Here is a 17758-nt window from a genome sequence, read left to right as displayed (position 1 = left end):
CTGACACTCATTAGCTGATTTTATTGGATTGTTTTTCTTATTTCCATAAGTTTTAGGCTGTACCAACAAATATTAAAAACAAGAGAAAATTACACTTACATTAGAGGCAAACATTATACACACAATGGAATAGACCATTGGGACACAGTACTAGTATTTTATTTAGAGCACAAGTACATAGACAAATATGAAGCAGAAACAGTGAGCTGATAAAGATGAAAACATCTCAGTGTAAAAGATCAGTGAGCAGCAAAATAAAAATGAAACCAAGAGAATATTCTTATTAACAAAAAAGTTCTATCATATTACAAATATCACCTGGCAGAATATTAACCAAGAGTATCACAATCACATATTTTAACATCTTAACAGAAATTTCTCTCCATTTCAATTCACCTTTTCTCCTCTTTCGCAAATTATAACTGTAGCAGCTTGAGAATTTTTAAATATGATTAGCGTGAACAGGCACACGTGTGCTTTTTTCATGTCAATTAGTTAAAAGCCAAGTGGCCAGAAAATGTATCAAAAGTGACAATCTATCAAGTAGTGGGCAAAGTAAATGCATCTTTAAAGGACAGTTCTATTTTTTCATAAACTTTTTCTAAGTGTTATTTTTAGTGGTTATATTTCTAAAAAGATGCCTGGTATTAAATTATACTGACAAAACTGATAAATCTACCTTTTTATTCCCAATTAACTTCCCAGTGGTAGAGTACAAGGAACCTTACAATCATTCTCATAATCTGTAAGAAAGATGGAAGACCTTAAGTTGGACACGGCATTCATTCTACTAAACCACCAGAGTCCTTCATTTAAACGGATGAATGAGTCATATACAGTGATTCCCTTGAATCCAAAACGCTTCCAGTCATTCCCTCACCAGGTTTCAGCCTACAGGGTTACAGTGACATTTTCAGATCACAATGAAAAAGGTACAAGCTATTATTGCTCACCACGGGGCTAATCTGGAAAATCCATGTCTAACATTAGCAGTGAAAAAAAGTTTAAAGTCACGGTGGAAACAGACTCTATAAATTAGAAACCTAATAAATATATATGCATTATTTGATTAAAAAGTCGCCCTAGGCAAAAAAGGCCTCAGGACAGACATACAAAATGTACAGAAGACCCAAAGGGGGTAAATAAATCCAAGAGCAGGATTCAAATAAATGTGCCCACTGCTTATCTAACCGAAACTGTTAATTAATCGTCAGAATATATCATGCCATCATCTTTGGTGTCCAAAATATAAAAGGAATTCTAAGTACAAAGGCCTTGTCTGCAAACTCCCGACGCAGGAATCAAGAAATACTTCAGTGTTACTGTGGAGGCCACGGGACAAGGGCAGAACTTCTTTAGAATACGCATAATTGAATTTCCTTTTATTGCTTTATTACCTTCCTTGAAGGGCAAATGTTTAAAACGTATTCTGGAGAAAAGCTCACAGTTAAGATCTGCCTTTCTTTTCCTTTAAGAAAAGAAGAAGCAGGGGCCTTGATGAATTAGTTTTAATATTCTTAGAATTAAATCAGCAATTTCAGCAGCAATGTTTCCAAATACAGCATTGGCTGTTGCCGTGTATCTGACAGTCACACAAAAAGCCTCTATATAAACCAGGAGATTATCCCTTTATTAAAGGAATCTTATAATTATAAACCCATTGAACAGACAGAATGAAACCCTGCACTGACTGAGGAATTTTGGCATGTTGGTGTAAAAAGGCTCTTAAGGAAGTAGCCTTCTTTTCTTAAATTTATGACAGTTACTCTTCTATTTTAAGAGTATAAATGTATGTTGATTTTTCTCTCATGTTGAATTTTAACAAGTAGAATGGTAGAATTAATTCATTGAAATAATTTTCTCTTTACTTGCAGAGTTTAGAATTGCTGAGATAAAACGGAAATACTAGAAACCAAGCTAAAGACACATGGGCATGAAAAAAATCTGATGGTCATAAGGCAACCAAATGTGTTAAATAAATTCATGCGAATGCTGAATATAAAATTAATATTTGGGAACTCTGAGGTTTCTATGGCCCCTTATATATGTAATTTAAAAACTAAATATTCTTATTAAATACAATTTAAATAAGCCATGATAACCAACAAAAATAATGTATGTACCTCCTAGTCCTCTGTTATTACATTGTTCAACCTAAAAATATGCTGATCAAAGGAAATTATGCTGCTACATTGTTATTCTATTGGATTTCTCTGAAAGGTGCTCAATTATTAGAAAAAAAAAAAAAAAAGATTTAAGGTGGGGGAGGTATACCGGAAAAGTTCAGAATTCTTGCTTTCTCTTTTTGCAAATGCTTCCCTTTCAAAGAGCTGGAGACAGCGAGGAGAAAAGCTACCTGGAATCATATCTATGAAACAAGATTGTGAAGTTGGCACTACTTGACAAAAGCAGTATTTCCTCCTGTAGAGGACACTAAGTGCTGGCTCGAAATATTCAACAACTAAGTACATAATTCCACAAATCACACATAAAATGTTGACTGGCACAGCCTCTTAGCACAGTTTGTCAGTTCAACTACGATAATGGATAGCAGCAATGGATAACAATTCCACGTAAACACCACAAACACACATATGAAAGAGCACCCTACAATAACATGCAAAATTTCAACAATGACATCACTGAATATTACACAATGCATAGAAATTGTAATGGTTTTTGGCAAGATTATTTTTGTAACAAATACTTTATAAAACAAAAGTTCTTTGTTATAAATGCTATTTAAAAAGTTGTAATATAATGGATTATAGATATAAAAGTTCAGTCGGATAAAGTTAATCTCAGTGGATTAATACTAAAATGAACCTGCTACTTCATCCAGTACAAATAATCAATTATAAATTATTTTCTAGTGGAAGTATACTAAGGTATTTGATTTATAAAATGTAAGAATTACAGAAAGTAAACAGGCATAAAAATCACTTAAATACAGTATGCACAATTACTGTTAGGAGTCTATATTGCTGATGCCTTCCTAATTCTGCCTACCACAAATAAATAAATTAGCCAATTTCAAAGCTCTTTGAAATGAATGTATCATGGTGAAAATGCTAATTCCAGTGTAATACAACAAAACAAAAACAAAAAAACATTAGAAACCTAGCAAAATTCAACATTTCATTCAAAAGACAAAGTTTCATTGTACCTTTTAATATCCTAGAATTTCACCTTTTTTCTTCAACTATGATTAAGTATAACCTGTAAATTACAAAATTATAAAATGTTTTTATCTTTATGCTTGAATTCCTTTTTAGAAGAGAAAGCAAGATAATATGAGAATTTACAAATACTTTGTATTTCTACATCTTCCTGCTGTAGGTCACTTTCATAGTTCCCATTTTCTGTCCCCTTCCTATCTCTAAATAAATTCATGTCAGAAAAATTCTAATTATGTCGATAGAAATTTGATCATTTTGATTGAAGATATGCCCGAAACCTTCAAGATGACTTTTTAAACTCTCCATATACTAAAAAGGGATATGACAGACTACATTCAAAACCAATAACATAGATGCTATGTAGCTGGATATTCAAATGAATATGAAAAATTTTTAGTTACTTTTTAGTTTATAACCTATAACTGGAATTCTTATACCTGAAAACTATAGTTCGTTTCCTCTCCATAAATGAAAACTAAATATAGATGGGGTAGGCTAAGAGATGTTCATTAAAATAAAAAGGTGGAAGATGACATTTGGAGATTATCCCATCAAATTTCAAAAGAAGTTGCTAAAATCAAGATATAATACTACACAATGAAAAGTGAAAATTCACATGCAATGAATAGTGAAAATTCACATTCAATAAAAAGCCTACTTGAACACTGGCGGCTTGAATGTACTCCTAATAGAAACTTGATTGAGGGTTTAACATTTTTACCATTTTGAAAACAAGGATATCCTTTCTAACTCAGGAGGAATATAGCATTGTTTTTCCTCCCTAAACACTGTTTATGGACTGAAAGTCAGGATGCCTGGGCTCTAGTCTTGGTTCTGACAAGGTGCATGCACCTGGGCATTCATCTAATCTGTCTGGGGCTGTTTTCCTCTTCTGTAAAAGAGGAGGGTGGGTTAGATTAGATGTTTCCAGTCCTATATTAAAGCCCAGTATACCTGAAGATGTGTAAAAGACATACGTAATAGCTCATTCGGTCTAGTGAGTCTCAAAGTAGGAAGGTAAGGAGGATAGGGAAGGTGAGAATTCCTGGGAAACCTATGTTTCATGATGCATTCCCTTTGCAATTTCCATCTCCCTGACCTCATGCTCCCTTCCCTCAAGAGAATGGTGACTCTCACTCTTCGTAGTACTGAAAATCACTGGGCTAGATGATCTCTTTGGTCCTTTCCAGGTCCAGTCTCTATGATTATAATTCAATAAAGATGATGGTTTAATTAATATTCTGAACCAAATTAGTATTCTAACTTAATACTCTAATTGAATTAGGTCATGGTTTACATAAAAACTCAGTTTAAAAATAATGCAATCTTCAATACCATATCAGGTCCTTCCCTCAGCTTTGGCAGGCCCAAATTTATAAATTGGTCAATAAGAAACTTTGATTATCTTTCTGTTTAAAAAAGTAAAATCAAAGTTGTTGGCAGTTTACCAATATCACCCCCCGCCTTTTCTTTTATATAATTGGAAATATACCACCCATCAACAGAATGACATGCAGTGTATTTCTTTATCTCAGTTATATTCTATGGCAAGGATCTCTTAAAATCATCCTAGTTGTATTACTTGGCCATATAAAAAGCTATGTATTCCTATCATCTCAGGTAACTCCAAGAGGAGAAGAGAAGCAATGTCTGACTACCACGCATTAAGAAAAAAACATATAAAAAACAATTGAGGGTGCCCTTGCTATGGTGTGTTTCTTAATAAGTAACTATCTGCACCATATCGTATGGTGGAGGTGCAGAGATATATCTTGCATATTTAAGAAAAATATATTAAAATGATTGAGAACTTGTTAACTCTTTAGTAGTTATAACTATTTTTTTCATGAATAAACATTTAAAAAAATATCTTACTGCAATAAATTATTGTATACTCTCCTTGATTTTCCCCCTAAGCTTAGAAATTTATTTCATTATATGGTAGGGAGTTTTTATTTATAGATGCTAAGTATTACAGCTTTATTTTGCTTAGAGAAATAAAGATCAAAATACATCTTTCCTATAACTAAAGAAAACCAGTCAGAAAAAGCCTGGTTAAAATCGGGACTGTTTGCCTCATATATTAAACTGTGGAGATAGTCAAACTAGAAAAAAATCTGAATGGTTTCACAATCAATCTAATTCTGAGAATCATAAGGACAGTATTTTTCCCCAAAAGCTCTGTTATAAACAATCATGATTAATTAAAAAATAATAAAACACTTTATTAAATAGCTAATTTACTGGCACCAAATATGCAGGCAAGACCAAAGTCCCTGGCAGACTGGCAACCAGTATTTAGTATTTGGTGGATGGCAGTTATTACTTTTGGGCTCAAGAGAGGTGTGCTTTCTGCCTAGAACCTCCCCGCTTCCCTGTCTGAATAAAAGGAACTCACTTGAAATTGGTTTCTTTGGGGTAAAAACAAATGGCAATCACTTTTAAATATATAATTCCTTGTGCACATACTCACTCACCTCTACAACAAAGTTAAGTGTTCTTTAAAGAGTGTCACAAATTTTTGCTCTCATGGCCAGGGGGAAACAAACTCTGCTGAATGTCCTATCTCAAAATAATTGCAATAACAGGGCCTAAATGATGCGCTAACAAACACGCCAGGTGATGGCACTGCTCTCAATCAACTCAGAGCTGAAAGAATATTGATGATTTTATCACACCAGGGGTTTCATTTATAATTTGTCATTTCAGAGAGTCTACGGAAGCACAGCAAATCACTCTGTGAACAAGCAGCTACAGCAGAAAAGGATGGTGCTTAATGGTGTCTGGATCTAGTTTCAGATCCTGATGTTCTTAAGTATCAATTGTGACATGGGCAACCCATTTGATGTCTCTGGATTCCTCATTTAGAAAAGAGAAATAATGACACCCACCTTCAGAGGACTATTGTGAGAACTAAGTGAAACAGCTTACAAAAACACTTAGTACTATGGTACATGGTAAGAATTCAACTAATGATGGTCATTGATTCCTATGCATGCATACACTTGTGTGAACAAAATGGCTGTAGAAATGGCTTTGCCTTACTGATTTTAAAACAGACTCTAAGGAAGATTCTCCACAAAATACTCAAACCAGTATTACGTATTCTATAGCAAATAAACATATTCAATGGCTAAATAACATGAGTACAAAGTCTGGAAAACTATGAAAAAAAGTAGTGGCATAGTTTTTCTGCTGGGCTCTCAAAAATGAAATGAAACATTATAGTAGCCTTTATAAATTCTAAGAGCAGGGACTATTTTCCCATCTTTGTACCCTCCCTTTGTACGCTAGGTGCTCGATTACTTGTTATATGACTATTAATTTTCATCTCAGTGAAGTCATTTGATTTCATGGCGTCTGGAAGCTAAGTCACAGGACATAGACAGGTTAATATGATGAAAGTTTCAGCTAACAATGATCTAATTGAAAAAACCAAAGAGACTCAACTTATACTAGACAATTTTCTGATTATTCTTTTGTAGATGAGGATGTGATTTAACATAGGGAATGTGAAACACGAAAAATTTAACACTGGGAAAAACAATTATAAAATAACAAATGTTTTAAATAGCTGATGTATATTAATGAATCCTATTCAGACCAGCCCTACTAACCAAGATAACAAAGAGAATCTCAAGAATAAACATCTTGAATATTGCTAACCTTTTCAAACATCTGTGGTTTTCAATAGCCAGTTACTCGCATGAATATAAAAGACTGATTATATAGCTTTGTCATCCAAACTGATGGATGGGTCTGGCATTTTTGGTTTAGTTAGTGCAAAACTTCCAGAGTCATGTGAGGGGCACTGGGAAATTTCTTACCTGACATCACCCAGACCTTAAACTGTAAACATTGCAAATAAAGTTTTGTTTTTGGATGAACTGTGAAATTGCTTGGAAAGGCAGCACATTCTGTTGTAGTGAATACCTGCTGAATTTCGGCTAAAACACACGTATGATTTTTGCATTTACCACTGCCACAGTATGAAGGTAATTTAAGTTATGATAACAAATAATAAAAATGGCATCTGGCAGTAGCATGTCCTCAGTATTGTTTATATAAAAACACAAAATTTAGAGGTAGTTAGAGATAATTTTTCATAATTTGACTAACTCAAATTGATACTATAATTTGGCTATATTTCTACCAAGCCATTCTTCAGGAAACAGTTTTCTAAATCTGTCACAATGTTCCTATTTGGTTTATCAAAGCAGAATATAAATAAATAAAAAATTCATATTCTCAATCTGTGTTCTTCTACATGAAAATGCAACAGAATTAAACAGAAGAGATTTGAATGGTAAACACGAATAGAAATCTGAAATTTCCTAGTTCCATTTTCTCAGTGCATACTGACTGCCCTTCGTCCTTATGACAAACTTACTTTCCTACCAAAAACATACCAAGAATTAAAAAAAAAATATGTCAATGCAAAAATAAAATGCATAACAACATTTTAAAGTGTTTTACAGAAATCTTTTTTAAAACATGAAAGGTAACCTATGTAAAAATAGCCTTATGTTTAAAGTTTCTTGACAGTAGGCTGTCCTGTGCACTCAGAGACCAGTTATAGAATAACGAGAACAGAATAAAGAGAATTGGGAGAAAGAGACCCTGTGGTTCAAAATGAACGGGAGGTCACAGTATGCCCCCATGAAAGATAACTCAGCATTCCTTTTCATCAGACAGCCTAGACAGATGGGAAGACACTGTGTCCCCATATCTCGCTCAAATCTCTGGAAACTAATTATGAGTTGGAACTAAGAAAGGTAAATAGAAAAAACTCTGGAGTCAGATGACAGTACCATTTCCTTAGCTACAACCTAACTGATTTGTCTTGATCTCAACATAAAATGGAGATAACGCATCTTCCTTTCAAAGTTGTTGAAAGGATTAAAGGTGTATATAGAAATAAATATGTATTTATCAAATGTCTGAAGACATATTTACCAAAATGTTAACAGTGGTTATTTTTGGCTAGCAGATTTACAAATATATATTTTGTTTTCTTTATGCTTATCTGTATTTTCTAGTTTTCATACAATTAGTAACTATTTCTTATATAAGTGATGCATGTAAGTCACAGCACAGTGGTGGCACACATTCTGGCTCAAAAATGGTACCTATCATCATTATCAATACAAAAAACAAAGCGAGATATCTTCTGCCCTTTCTTGTTTCTGGATGGGTATCTATGGAGGAAAAGTCATGAAATGAAGTTGATTCCACCACACAAAGTCCACGACAGACTTCCTACTCCTGAGCCAAAGGCCACAGCTTCGAGGAATGGGTCTTTATGTGCTGTGATAGTGTTGCAAAGAGCTGCATAGCCATGGGAAAGCTCAGTTAATGTGATGATTTAGCAAAGGAAATCAAAATGAAATTTATCCTGGTTGTACAATAAACTAATACATAAAACACCACCTACCTTCCCAGCTAATGGGAATTGCGAGGTTGCCTTGAAGAACAAATACTTTCCAATAGAATGCCCAGATCCAACAAAGCAATTAAGATCTGGATTTTTTTATATTAATGATTATAAAAGATAGGAAACTAGTTCAGCTTCACTGTGCTCCTGTCTAAATTTATTTTATTTTTACAGTATCTTAACTAATAATTCATCACAGGCTTCAAGACTTGAAAATAAAGACCTTGGGAAAATCACTGTAAAGAGTTGTATAACCCAAAGTGTTATAATTCCAAGATGTTACAGAAAAATGCATTTATATTTACTGTAGAAGAAACTCTGCACATTTTCAAGAATGCTCTGAATTCAGCTAAATCTGGTAACAAAATGTTACCTAAAATGAGTGTCAATATTCCTTTGATCTCAACTACAGAGTCAAGTAATCCCCTAGGGGAAAGATACTGAAGTTTAATGCTTATAAATAAATAATTCAAGGGGGATTTGAGCTTTGAAGAAGATGAGATTTTTTGTTGTTGTTGTCTTAACTAGTGCTTCTAGATCTTTAAGTAAGAACTTTTCCATTCTCTGCCTTCTCTTTATGCTTGATATACAATCTAATGCTTGGGAACATTTTCAAAGCTTTGGTCATTTTAAATTTCTTGTGAATCTGGTAATCAAATTTCATTTACATTAATTTTTTTTAAGGAAGAAAAAATTGTACCCAGGTTCAAGCACAACAGTAAAAAATGAGCTATATAACAGTCTTTTTTTTTTCTTTTGCCACAATATTGGACTTTGCATATTATTTAAAAAATTATATATGTTCCAAAAAGAATGGCACCTTTTTTCTCTCCTTGTATCCCTTTTCCACTCAGGACACAAAATGTTAGCTAAACCTCTAGGTTTTCATATTAAGAAGAAAAAAGAGAGAGTATATAAATAATTTGATGTCGAGCTTTTATCAAACTTTCATATTCTGGATCTGACTGAATACGATTTTGTATAAGCAGTAAAGTTAGTGTTATCTTCTGATTTGTAGAGAATTTTAAAAATTAAAAAAATAAAGCCATTTAAGTAGACTAAAAATGAGAGGTGAGGTGGGAAAGAAAGGCAGGAGTTGAGGACACAAGTGTCTAGGATGACTGTTTCCTTTTTGAGTTTTTGAAAAAAAACAAAAAACAAACAAACAAACAAACAAACGGAATTTCTTTTCTACTTTGTGTTGCCTGAGAACCACTATGGTTTTGTAAAGTCTGTAACAGTAATTACATTTAATCACCCACAAGTACATTTGTTTTAAGCCTATAAATACTATGTTAGTAATACTAAACTATCTCCATTGGCTTATTTGTAAAAAGAAAAATATATTATATATATTTTTATAAAGTTAACACTGAGGGTAGAGGAAAGGGATCGAGAAGCAGTGTATAATCACAGTTTCTCTGGACACAGTAACCACACTGGGGTCTTGTTCAAGCCACCTGGTCAAGCAGTATCTGAGGAAGAGTCATAGGAGGCGGAGACGATAAAATTGCCACTGTTGGAGTGCCCAGCCACGGACTGGGCCGCCTGCTGGCTCAGATTGTTACAGATAAGCACCAGCTGGTTGCTCTGGGCCTCCGACAAGGTGCTGCAGCTCTGATACACACTGAAGTTGGTTTTCCTGCCAGGGATGTTGCCCTTCTCACACATGGTCTTCACCATCTTGGCCAGCTTGTTCTTGCCAAGGGCCTGGCAGTTGTACCAATGCAGAGCTGCCAAGTTCACAACTGGTTTGATGGACAAGTAGAAAGGGGCATCTTCGTAGCGCATGGCAGGAGGCCGCCGCTGGGCATACTCCTTATAGTCCTGAACGGGGCACGTCTGCGGGGCGTGCTGGGTGGCATACACCCGGGAGTCTGTCCCCCCTCTCTTGGTTTTGGCATTCAGGTCACCGGTGTCTTGACCCATCCATTCTAAGTACTCCAGCCCCGTTTCTGTTACCCGGAGCCGGATATCGCCCCACTTTAAGGTAGATCCATGGAAGCCTGTGCAGTGCCCAAAAGCTTTTGTGTTGTTGAGCCAGACAAGGTTGAGCAGACCCTCAGGGTTATATCGGCTGAGCAGTCCCCTCTTCCGCAGAATGAGCTCATCGGCGAAGGTGAGCTTCATGGACTTGTGTGGCTTATTTCCTTTCCCTTTGCAGCGGAGTTCAATTTGCTTCTGTTTCAGGGCCTCCTGGGAACGCTTGAACTCCTTATCCCTGGTGATGCTGTAGCCATACCTGTGTTCTTTCAGGTACCGTTCCAGTCCACACTGGTAATTGGCCAAGCTGTTGGGTTCATATTCGGACCCATCCTTTTGCCTGGCATCCACAAAGAAAGAGGCGAGGTAGGCATCCAACTCCTTACAAGGGATGACATAAATCTCTCTTGTTTCAGAAGGATACTTGGAGATAAGGAACTCGCGGAAATTGCGGAGCGCAGTCTGCGTGCTCCGGATGGTTTTCTCATTCTGCTCCCTGCTGAGCTCAGCTGCTCTTTCATCCTGGTCTGCAACAAATTGGGGAGGGGAGGGATAGAGAGGGTGTTGATGAGTTCAGACAATGCACTTTCTACTCTGAAATAAAGTTTCCTTTTATAATGAAAAGGGAAAGAAGGAATCAGTTTTACAGAGATCACTAATAAATGTTATTTACATACCTGTTGCATTATAATAGCCAACTTCAGTTTCACAAATGATGTACTAGACAAGAGTATGGCCCATTGCAATCAAAATGAGCTTCTCGAGTCACTGGCACATAGTTTAGTGCGTGAAGGTTTGTGGAAAGAACGAGATTAGAGGCAGCCTTAGTTTTAGGAAAAAAGTGAGACAGAAATGTGCTATTTATCCTACTGCAGAGTGCAAGGGCCCCATGAGAGCTGACACTTCATTTGTGAAACCAGAGGTTGTACTGGTTCCATTTTATTGAATTAAACTAAAATATCTGAATGTGTTATTTAGCATTATCACTAGAGATCTATATTTAAAAATTACTAAGCAGGTCATTTACAGCAATTAATTCAACATTTATTCTACAGCAATTCAGGTAAGCACAGTTTACAAATATTCTGTATGTAACTGCAGGATAGTTTGTAATGAGTGATAAAAATACTTGGTATTTTGGAAAGTAATGAGGATAAAACTTCATAGCTATAAAGATAAGAAACTGGAATTTGAATTAGGCTATTTTAATCAAGATGTAAGCAATGGGGGGGTCTGTCTCCTGGAAAAATTATTTTATTAATTTATTATTTAAACTCTGCCACCAAGGGCTGGAGGTACCTCTTTCCATTATGGATCATTCATGACTACGTAGTGTTATTCTGGAGTAAGAGCTCTCACACTTTAGTGTGCCTCAGTGTCACTCAGGATGCTCGACCAAAATCAGATTCCCTGGTGGCAGGTCTAGGAATCTGTATCTTAACTACCTAGCATCAACATGGTCAGGACAAGGTTCGAAAAACACACATTTTGAGAAATAGAGTTCTAGTGTTTATGTCTTATGAAAAAAACTCTAACTCAAAAATTTTTTACAATGATTAAAATCAATGATCATTTAAATTATTTAGTTTCCTTTCAATAATATGTAATTTAAATTTGGAATTTTAACATTAACATTTTGTCAAAATCACCACTATTATGTCAGACATGGTCTGGAAAAAACTCAAAAGAGAAATCCTAAAAATAAAATTACACAATAGAAAACCAGGCTATCCTATTGATTACTGAGAGGCAAACACTGATGCTAATTTAAAGCAACATAAAAATGTAATTTCTGATTCTAAAGTATGAGGTAAAATATTTTGTTTATCTGGATTATCTCTCTTAAAAAAACTTTAATTTGCAAGGTTGCTCAGTGGAAGTAAGTCTTTGGAATAACCACATACGACAATAAAGATAAAATTTCTAATAAACTGAATTTTATTCACAAAACACACTACTTTTTGAATTATTGTACACATTTGTGAATGATCGTATTATTTTAAAATGACAGTTCTAAGGTATAATTGCCAAAATCCTCATAGCCTTATAAAATGAAATCAACTAAAATTCATGAAACTAGCAAATTAGATACTTTACAGGCACATTTTTGAGACCATATTTCCAAAATTCAAATAAAATATATTTTATGCTTCATTAGACTTAACTTTCAGTTATGCTATTTTCTTCCAGTTCGAAATGCTTATATATCAACAGTGAAGATGTGTATCTTTCCAACAAAAAGACAGAAGCCACAGGTTACACGTAACCTGTACCACGCTGGATTCCTTGACTGCTTTCATGAAAAGCTAAAGGGGCCAGCACATCTGTTTATTCTGGCTACTTGTTCAACTATCACAGCAGTCTTCAAGCATCAAACACAGACTTTCTAAGAAATAAACAGTCATAGACAACTTTAGGGGGGAAATTTCTAGTTCCTTAACTTTCCCATGAGATCTTTTCTAAAACTTATTTGTCTGACATGAGGACTGAGTTTGCACATGTTGCCATTCCAAATATACTTCCTCTGGGGGGGTAAAACACTTCGAAGGAATCAAGCAAAATTCACAAATCAGTGATTAAATCCGTATGCTTCTTGTCCTTCGGTCTCATACATACTCTAAATTTGCCATGAGAAACAGGGCGATTGGGCCTGAGTTGGGGTGTTCTGAATTCAGGACTTCTGAAAGGGTTATAAGGTTCGCGAGGTGGAGTCTTTTAACTGGAATATTTGGCAGGACTACCAACATGTTAAAACTGTATTCAAGTCTTTCAGATTCGGTGTGCTTTTGGTTCACAAGATGCTGAACAACTATTTTCAAATTGTACGAAATACTGATTCTAGTTGCAGTCGATCCTCACCTTCATTTTATATAATATTCAATATTTTCTACCTCCTTCTTACAAAAACAAACAAACTGAAACTTACATTGAAAAACCTTTGGGTGCCAATTTAAAAACGAGTGAGTGGTATACAATTTTTTGAAGATCTTTTAAAGGGTATGCAAGAGTTTAAGTCTGTTGGACTTAAACATACAGCATTAGTCAGTATACAGTAAGTAAAAGGTATGAGTGACTTTGGTTCTTTGAATGAATGGTCACTTATTTCTTGCCTGTACCATCCACAAGAGCCATAATATTTATTACTTAAACTTACTCCAAGCTTCTCAAAAGGAGAAGCCATCCCATAAAACCTAGTACAGATATCCTTTTTCGAAAGTTTACGCCAGTTTGCTTTTACAAAATACCTACATTAGTACTGCCTGTTTTCACCAACCGAAAGAAATCTTAAGATTCTTGTACAAAAAAAGGCGAAAAGAGCATTCAGTGTTCGTTTTGTAGTGAGCCATTACCGAAGCAGCACAAAGCCCAAACAGCCAGAGTGGCCCTCGAGCTCCTTCTTCAGGAACCACACTCAGCATAGCATCTCAGCATCAAGCTGCCACAGGTTTGAACTGTGTCTATGAACACCTGTGCTTTATCTAGATTTATTTTGTGCATTCGTTAGCAAGATGTGTACTCATAAGAGAGCTTATAAGAGTGTTATGATTAGCGTAAAACTGGACATAATTAAGCGTTTCAATCACGGTGAACGAAATGAAGACGTGTAAGTTAATGGTAACGGCTTCTTTATACCATTTCGTCTTATGAAAGGTTTCATAGGAATGCTCTACTTTCTGATAGCAGAGGGACATGTACAATGTGAAATGAGCCTTCAATAAATGAACCTGAAAAATAGAAAGGTTTTAGGTTACTGATTTCCAAGAGGTCTGTGACCTGAAGAGAAGCCCCAGGCAGAGCCTCAGCACTGGCTCAGGAACTCTTACCGAGACTCTTGAGTAAAGTTTTTACACAGACAGCTTTTCTGTACTTATTTACATAGTCTTCATGGCCCATTAATCCAATTATTTCCCTCCTTGTTAGGAGATGGCATGGAAAAACTCATAATTAGTGCAGTAGCTTGTGTTCTCACTTAATTCGTGATTTATGTTAGTTTTAAATTAAGACTCATTTACTTCTATTGTTATAGCACTCGATTTAACAAAAAATAAACTTAACTATCATGTCCCTTTTATGATTTTGTTAAAGTAATACATCTGAAGCAATAAGAAACATTTCTTGATGTTTAATTTCTTTATTATTTTCATATAAGGAGAGTATTTTGTCCTTTCACTTGATAAATGTTGTTCAAAGTCTCTTTATAAATCAGTAAATGAGAAATCCATGAGCTTATTAAATAAAAATGTATTTTAAATTTGAAAAGTAAAAAAAAAAAAAAAAGAAATCTGGTGAGTAGATTTATATTTATGAGGCTGCAGTTGGAATTAATATTTAATTCACATTTGTGAGTAGCCACTATGCCCCCTAGCATTTCAAGAAGGCCTGTAGAGTACAGTCAAAGGTAAACCCCTAATGGTTATATAGATTCCATCATCACTAGATAAGATGACTATTATATACAAAACTAATTAAAAAGACCATACACAGCTGTGTAATTAGGAATTGGGTTTGTGGCTTTAGGTCCTATAGGAATTCAGAAACAAAAGAGAGAAAAGTCAAATAGAGCTTGAGCTGTGTTGGAGCTTTATTCCTTGGGAGAGCAAGGACTTCGGTTAGGTATTAAAGGATGGCTACCATTTGGTTAATCAGAATAGGAGGGTCAGGTATTCTAGGAAAAAAAAAAAAATTTTGGGAAGGAATCTGGCTTGTGCTCATGAGGACTGTAAAACACCGGTCTTGGTTTGAGATTGCGAGAAGGGTTGGAGTAGAGAATAAAGCTAGGCCAGTGGGATGACCACACAGAGAGTCTTATATAATTATAAATATATACACCAAAGAGAGGAGACTGAATGTTCTACGTGCAAAGAACCTCTAAATGCCAGACATTTGAAGCTGCTTTAAAAAAAAAAAAAATTTCAACACTCCAATTCTCCACCTGACATTTATTCTCCTTATGTTGTTATTTTTTTCCATACACCTATCACCATCTGACATAATGCATATTTGCTTGATAACTTGCTTAGCATCTGTCTCTTCGTGGTGGGCTGTGAGCTCCATAAGAGCCAGGACGTCACTGCTTTAGTCCCAGGATTTAAAAAAACACTTGAGAATGTAGCAGTCATTCAAAATCTGTCGACTGAATTAACACAAAAGCTGAAAGGAGTTACTGAGATAACTTTGCGTATGTAATTACACAATCCACTTTAGACCAACCATCCTGACTGCATTTAGAAAGAACTACAAAGCAGGGACATAAAATTAAATTTGAGGGCTCACAATCAGACTCTCATAGACACCTATCCTTTGTTCAGGCTCTTCAGAGTGTTAGTTGTGGTCAGGGCAGGGGATGTAGACATCTATAATAATGGTATGAACTGACTTATGAGGCCACTGGAAGCTTTTCTCAGGGCTAATTACTTAAGAAATAAGGACCTATCAACCATGACAGAAATTGCTACAAGACAATATCTTTATCTTACTCTTAGGATAAGGAAAAAAAATAATACTTTAACAAAGGCTCATAATAGATATATCCACAAAATCAAAGGATAGCTCCTGCCCACCCCCAATCTTGACTTCTACTTTAAAAAGAGATTATATTGTCATTATGGTGTTGCCCATTAGGTACTTACTTCATCCATACATGTCTTTATTTCAAAGAACTTTTCTTATGACTCCTTCTATGTTCAAGGAAAATAATCTTGGTATTTAAAAAAAAAATGCCCTGGTTAGTCCTCTTAGGAAATAGGCCAACTTCAATTTTGTTGTGGGTTTCAAAAAATCGTATTTGCCTATATTCATGTTTCATTTTTTGAAAATGGCAATAGTTCCTAACCCCTGTTATTTATTGGGGAAAAAATGGTGAGCTATATTTACTTTAGAAGTGGAAAACAAATTGAGATAACCTTATAACCACCACAAAATATATTAAAAAGTTAGTGTCTTCTCTCTCCTTTAAACACTGAACTTTTTGCACATTTTTATGTTTTCTCTGAGAACTTTAAAATGCAGGCTATTTTCTAGGATTGTTAACATCACTAATTGAAGCCAGACCTATATGCTATTATAGCTATCTGACCAGCAAATTATTTTTATGCTCAGTTAATCTTTTCCAATAGTGAGAGTAAAACACATTTCTTACACACACATTCAGGAGCATGAAAATTTAGAATAGTACCAATTAGTCCAGTATGAATTTTGCTAATATTTTTCACTGAAGTGGGAATCAGTTAAATAAACATTAGCCATCTGCTCATTTTTCCTGGTTGTATGTTATGTGACTCTAGAGTGACTGAAGATTTTTCTCCTTAACAAAAATTTAGAAATAAACAGAGCATAAAAAATACCAGTATTATTAAACAAACAAAGTACAGGCAAAAAACCTTTGTCACGCATATTCACTGTTATATCTATCAGTGAATTAAATCAGGCCAAGGAGCTGTGTGTGTTGGATGGTAGGGTAAGATAAAACGAGTGTAAGGAAGAGGAGACACGGACTTTGCAGAGCCTCACAACAAGGAATTTATGGAGTCTGCATGTTTATCAAGTTCTCAGATAATTCTAATATAAGTGTGGTCATGCTTTGAGAAATTGTGCCTTCTCTCTCCCTGTCCCTGCAACGCCTAGAAAATGACTCTTTCAAAGAAGCCTCAACTCAAGCCCAGCCTCATTTACAGTATTGGCTGCCCTGCTGGAATAGTGGATTTTCTGATCTGAAAATTTTTATTTCCCAGGCAGAACCGTTGCTTCATAAATACATACATACATACATACATACATACATACATACATACATACATACATACATAAATAAATAGATAGTAAATGGTTAAATGATTTCTGATTCAGTGAAAAATACTATCAAAAATCAGACTCATGGACAATGGACTAGTGGTTATCAGAGGGGAGAGGGGGAGGTGGAGGAGGAAAATATAAAATGTTAAAAAAAATCATATTAGACTAACTAGTATTATCATTTGACAAAAGAATGAACAATTAATGAGTTAAATTATTATTTCCCTCTGAAACCCACTGAGTTCAGACCTTCAACAGTTTCCCTAATTGCCAAAAATAATTTCTTAAAGCTAATTTCATTTGGTCCCTTTTAGGACACTTGACATAGGTAGTATAGTAAATGGTTAATCGCTCCAGCTTTGCCAGCAGG

The 17758-nt window shown here is 35.0% G+C and overlaps 1 protein-coding gene across 4 annotated transcripts in view; it reads right to left on the bottom strand.

The window, feature by feature from the left end:
- The window catches only part of KIAA1958 (KIAA1958 ortholog), an 82326-nt gene that overhangs the window by 17631 nt on the left and 46937 nt on the right, over positions 1-17758 (bottom strand). Inside the window, exon 4 of one of the 4 annotated variants that reach the window (XM_006906113.3) lies at positions 11040-11123. The exons of 2 other annotated variants lie outside the window; for them this stretch is intronic. In XM_006906113.3, the coding sequence (XP_006906175.1) occupies positions 11040-11123 (84 nt within the window). Of the gene's footprint in view, position 1; positions 11124-17758 lie in introns of those variants that run through there. One more of the 4 variants, XM_015599884.2, reaches the window with a different exon arrangement.

This window comes from Pteropus alecto, unplaced genomic scaffold, assembly GCF_000325575.1.
Source record: "Pteropus alecto unplaced genomic scaffold, ASM32557v1 scaffold111, whole genome shotgun sequence".
Taxonomy (NCBI): Eukaryota; Metazoa; Chordata; class Mammalia; order Chiroptera; family Pteropodidae; genus Pteropus; species Pteropus alecto.
This window is presented reverse-complemented; position numbering and strand designations above follow the sequence as displayed.